Source organism: Otolemur garnettii, unplaced genomic scaffold (genome assembly GCF_000181295.1).
Source record: "Otolemur garnettii isolate 467f Iridium unplaced genomic scaffold, OtoGar3 scaffold00110, whole genome shotgun sequence".
Taxonomy (NCBI): Eukaryota; Metazoa; Chordata; class Mammalia; order Primates; family Galagidae; genus Otolemur; species Otolemur garnettii.
In genome coordinates, this window is record NW_003852505.1 from 3177926 (window position 1) to 3183465 (window position 5540).

General features: G+C 46.3%; 2 protein-coding genes across 2 annotated transcripts in view; one reads left to right on the forward strand and one right to left on the reverse strand.

The window, feature by feature from the left end:
• Window positions 1-856: 856 nt before the first annotated feature.
• RNF113A (ring finger protein 113A) lies at window positions 857-2149 on the reverse strand. Its single transcript, XM_003797007.2, has one exon. It carries the CDS (start codon window positions 1939-1941, stop codon window positions 907-909), a length of 1035 nt encoding a protein of 344 aa, XP_003797055.1. The 5' UTR covers window positions 1942-2149; the 3' UTR covers window positions 857-906.
• A 1-nt stretch (window position 2150) lies between these two features.
• NDUFA1 (NADH:ubiquinone oxidoreductase subunit A1) overlaps window positions 2151-5540 on the forward strand; it is a 4624-nt gene continuing 1234 nt past the window's right edge. The window contains exons 1-2 of the mRNA XM_023517416.1: window positions 2151-2340; window positions 3571-3660. Coding sequence (XP_023373184.1) covers window positions 2239-2340; window positions 3571-3660 — 192 coding nt within the window. The 5' untranslated portion in view covers window positions 2151-2238. The remainder of the gene's footprint in view (window positions 2341-3570; window positions 3661-5540) is intronic.

Genomic DNA, 5540 nt, shown 5'->3' on the forward strand with positions numbered 1-5540 from the left:
ATACTAAGTTTTTGTTATCTGTAGGTTCACAAAATCTAGAACAGTAATGTCCAAAGTGGTAACTGCTAGCCACATTTCAAACAATGAACCACCACACAAGGCTAGTCTTATCATTTTGGATAGCACAGCATAAATCACCATCATCCATGGAAAGAGGGGTTACCCATAATTGCTTCAAGGACCATTTCCCCTACATGTACTCTGCTACTAATCCAATTTTCCATCCTCCACACACCTTGGCTCACGTGCGCGCATATATATATATATTTTTTTTTTTTTTGGAGACAGAGTCTCACTTTATTGCCCTTGGTAGAGTGCTATGGTGTCATAGCTCACAGCAATCTCAAACTTTTGGGCTCAAGCAATCCTCATGCCTCAGCCTCCCAGGGAGCTGGGACTACAGGTGCTTGCCACACAACACCTGACTTATTTGTTTGTTTAGCAGTCCAGGGCTGGGTTTGAACCCACCAACCCCAGAGCATGTGGCCAGCGCCCAACCACTGAAGCCTTGGCACCCAGCCATGAGGCTCCGGTATATTTTTAAGTAGTATAAGCTCCCAAGAGAGAATGCATGAAAGTACTCCATAAACTAGTGATACAGAAATGTGACATAATAAATAGGTTTAGTTCTTGCTTTCATCACACCTTTGGTTACCTCAAGCAAATTCTAGCTCTTTTAATTTCTCCCATTCCCATAGTTTACCGCAGGGAGTCCCGAGAAAGGTACACAGGCAAAGTGTTTATCCCAGGGCTAAAAATCCAGATTATACCAACCGTGAAGCTTTTAATCCAGGACCCTAATTTACCACCCACCTTCTCTGTCACTTTCCCTAAAAAAGGAAGGACACAATTAAGATTTCCAAGAGAACAAAGTATTTATTTTTAAATTTGTGAACTGTAGGAAACTTAAGTAATGAGAGTAGGAACCTCATCGGGGTCTTCTGGAAAATCAGAAGCACCATCCTGTGATGCAGCTCGATACTTCTCCAGTTTAGCAATCAATTCTTTCGCTGGATTGAAGACGCCATTGGTCTGCTGGTCACAGACATAGCAGCGTGGGGTGGTGCGGAAATGCTGCAGTGCACAGCTCTCGCAGAAATAATGCCTGCATTTGGTGACAACTGGGTTTTGGAAGGTCTGGCGACAGATGAAACACTTGAATGGTATTTCCTCATCATCGCTTCCCACTTCATAGTTTTCGTCCTCATAGACACCATAGCGACCCTCATCAAGCTCACGCTCGATCTGCCACCCATGCTTGTAATCTGAACGGTCATGGAGGAACTTGCAGCTGTCTCCGAAGCCGCAGAAGCCAGTCTCTTTGTAGTCCTTACAAATATCGGGCTGGTAATCCCAGCGCACGGTGGCACGTAGATGCTCCGGGGCTCGGATGGGACCCTTCCTCACCATCCCCGAGGAGGCATTGCCCATTGAGGTATCCTTGGGCTTCATGTACTTCTGATAATTATTAATTCCCCGATAGATCTTGTCATCCTCCTTGCCCCTCAGCTCCTCCTGGATTTTCTGGCTGCGCTCAAAGATAGCTTGTGCGTCACGCTCCTTCTCTGTGTCCAACTCGTAGACAGCTGTCGCCCCCATGTCCTCTGGTCCCACGGGTTTCGCCGAGCGGGTGGACTTATAAACAACCCCAAGACTCTCGGGCGCATTGTCCATCTCCTCCTCCTCGCTACTCAAGTCGCCATAAACCGCCTTCTGTTTACCACTGCCACCAGTCTTCTGTATCATTGGATTGTGTGTCACCCGCTTTTTCTCCGGGCGAACCACAGTGCTGCCTTCCTCACTACTGCTGCTACTCTCGTCCTGCTCCGGATCGCAGGCCCGGCGCTTTCTGCGGCCTACAGCCCCTTTCCGCCCAGGCTTTTTGAAAAGGAAGGTGCATACCTGGTTAGCACTCTTGCCTGGAGAAAGTTGCTCTGCCATTTTAGAGTTCCGAGCTTTAAAACGGCTGTGGCGTGCTAGGTCGCGCGGGACCTTCTCACTGCACTTGGCGTTGCGCGCTCGGCCGCAAGAGAAAGCGAAAGAGACTTAAGCAGCAGAACTGGGCGAGCGGAGCACCACCCACTCTTGAGCCCCGGCGGATTCCGTCGCTTCCTCCGGAGCCGTAAAGTGGCACCGCCCAGTCTCTGGCTGTCGCGAGGCTTACCCGGAAGGGAGCCGAAGCCCGGTCACCTTTGATCGGCCTGCGAGTGGAATATTGGCCGCGGTAACCGTGTCGGGATGTGGTTCGAGATTCTCCCTGGACTTGCCGCCATGGGCATTTGTTTGGTCATCCCCGGAGTGGCGACTGCGTACATCAACAAGTTCACCAACGGTGGCAAGGTAAGGCGCCTTCCCGGGCCTGGCGGCTGACTGCACGGACTGGATTTCCAAAAGGGGCGGTGTGGGAGGAACGCCGTTGGGATGCGGAGCCTCTCTCCGAAGCGGGGAATGCCAAAGTGGAGGCTCGCATAATGAGGCCCGACAGAAACCACCTCCTGCTTTAGTGAAAATAGCTGGGTTCTAGGTAGAGAGGAGTGTGCTGTAGGGCAGAGTAGCGATTCGGGGAGTTGGAAGATAGGAGATGAGAAGAGGTGGGTCTAAAACTCCTAGGCCAACGAGAGAGGCGTCAGTCCTGCCCCACTCGTTCCGAACTCTAATAGTTCTTGTTCGATTTTGGTTTCTTTTTTTTGCTGTTTTTGGCCGGGGCTGGGTTTGAACTCGCCATCTCTGGCATATGGCGAGTCCTTTGAGACACAGGCGCCACCCTCGATTTTGGTTTTGATTTCTCACATCTACATCTCTGTAGTTTCTCCGTTATGTCTTAATTAGATTTTTCCCTTGATTTTTTTTTTATTCCCCACTTTTTCTTGCAAGCCCTTAGGAATTTACGGCAAGATCCTATTTTTCACATCAAGATTTTCATTTTCCCTCCTTTCTTTTTTTTTTTTTTTTTTTGAGACAGAGCCTCAAGCTGTCCCCCTGGGTAGAGTGCTGTGGCATCACAGCTCACAGCAACCTCCAACTCCTGGGCTCAAGCGAGTCTCCTGCCTCTGCCTCCCAAGTAGCTGGGACCACAGGCGCCCGCCACAACGCCCGGCTATTTTTTTTTTTGTTGGTTGCAGCCGTCATTGTTGTTTGGCGGGTCGGGCTGGGGATTCGAACCCGCCACCTTAGGTGTACGTGGCTGGCGCCTTAGCCGGTTGAGCTATAGGCGCCGAGCCTTCCCTCCTTTCACATTTAGATTTATGATTGTCCTTCTCATGTGATTTACCATTGTTAGGGTTGCCACAGGCAACAAGTAGACTTTTCTTTAAGAAGAAAGTTAGGAAGAAAGAAAAACAACCCCACCAATGTTGGTTAAAAGTGTAAGAAGTCATGGTAACTAACTTAATCCTAATGTTTAGTGGTCTGATTTAATTTAGGAGATTCTGGTCTTGTGTGGCTTATTGGGGCTTTTATTTCAGTGATGATTCTATTTTTTCTAGAGTGTGACTTTATAAAAATTCTAATAGTAACCAATTGAGTTAGTCATCTTTATAAAGTGCATTAATGATTGTCTTTTATTTGAAGGAAAAAAGAATTGCTCGTTATGTGCAACAATGGCACTTGATGGAAAGAGATAGGCGCATCTCTGGAGTTAATCGCTACTATGTGTCGAAGGTAAGATGACCATGATGCTAACCATCTGTCAGGGGTGAGGTCGGTCCTGGTAATGCCTTGCTAGGGGCCATACATTGCTGATTTACTTAACATTTTCTTCTTTACTAGTGAGGTTGAGCAGCCTTTTATAAATTTTAATGATCTTTTGTATATCTCTGGTTTGTTTACCTATATCTTTTGCCTGATTGTCTTTTTCTTGTTTCTTTTATACCTGTTTATATATTCTGGATTTTATTTTATTAATTTATTTATTTCTTTTTGAGACAGAGTCTCAAGCTGTTGCCCTGGGTAGATTGCCATGGTGTCACAGCTCACAGCAAGCAACCTCCAGCTCTTGGGCTTAAGTGATTCTCTTGCTTCAGCCTCCCAAGTAGCTGGGACTACAGGAGCCCGCCACAACACCCAGCTATTTTTCTATTGCAGTTGTCGTTGTTTAGCTGGCCCCAGGCTGGGTTCGAACCTGCCAGACTCAGGGTATGTGGCTGGCGCTGTAACCACTGTGCTACGGGCCCTAAGCCTATATTCTGGATTTTGATTTTTTGTCTGCTTTACATGTGGCAGGTATTTTTTCCTCGGTCTGCTGTTAGTCTTTTTCACTTTGTTATACTTTCCATCATAGCAGTTTTTAATTTTGATGTTGAGTTTTATCATGTTATAATCATTTCTGGATTCTGGGTTATATGTCTTCCTTACAAAAGCCTTTCCTACCCAAGATTATAAAAATACTGCTGGCCTTGAACTCCTGGGCTCAAGCAATCTTCCTGCTTCAGCCTTCTTTGTAGCTAAGACTGTAGGCTCTTTGTCCAGCTAATAAAAATACATTTCTTAACAATTTTCCCAAATATTGTTAATTTTTTCTTTTCTTTGTTTTTATTTATTTATTTATATATTTTTTAGAGAGACAGAGTCTCACTTTATTGCCCTTGGTAGAGTGCCATGGTGTCACAGCTCACAGCAACCTCCAACTCCTGGGCTTAGGCGATTCTCGTGCCTCAGCTTCCCGAGTAGCTGGGACTACAGGTGCCTGCCACAATGCCCGGCTATTTTTTGTTGCAGTTTGGCTGGGGCCGGGTTCAAACCCACCATCCTCGGTATATGGGGCTGCACCCTATCTACTGAGCCACAGGCACTGCCTTCTTTTCTTTTTTAATAGTTTTTTAGTTCATCTGCAGGTCATTTGGGGGTATAATATGAAGAAAGGATTTAACTTTACTTTTTTCTGAGAGGTAGCCAGTTGTTACAATTACCCACTTTTTTAAGTTTATTTTTATTTGAAATATTATCATGGTAAACTAAATTTCCATGTATACATGGTCCTGTTTCAGGAATGTACTCTTCTGTAGTCTGTTGGTATGCTGATTCCTGTACCAATGTCTCATTTAAAGAGTTATTATAATTTAAAAAATTTCTTTTTGTTTGTTTTAGAGGCAGGGTCTTTTTCTGTCAACCCAGAACTGGAGTGCAGTGTGTTATGATTATATCTCACTGCAGCCTTAAATTCCTGGGTCAAGCAATCCTCTAACCTCAGCCTCTCTAATAGCTAGGACTATAGGCTCATTATACCATGCCCAGCTAATGTTTTATATTTTTGAGTAGCGATTGGACTTTCACTATGTTGCTCAGGCTGGTCTTAAAATTCTGGCCTTGGCTCAGTGCCTGTGGCTCAAGCGGCTAAGGCACCAGCCACATACACCTGAGCTGGCGGGTTCGAATCCAGCCCAGGCCCGCCAAACAACGATGGCTACAACCAAAAAATAGCTGGGCATCGTGGTGGGCGCCTGTAGTCCCAGCTACTTGGGAGGCAGGAGGCAGAAGAATCGATTGAGCCCAGGAGTTGGAGGTTGTTGTGAGCTGTGATGCTGTAGCACTCTACCCAGGGC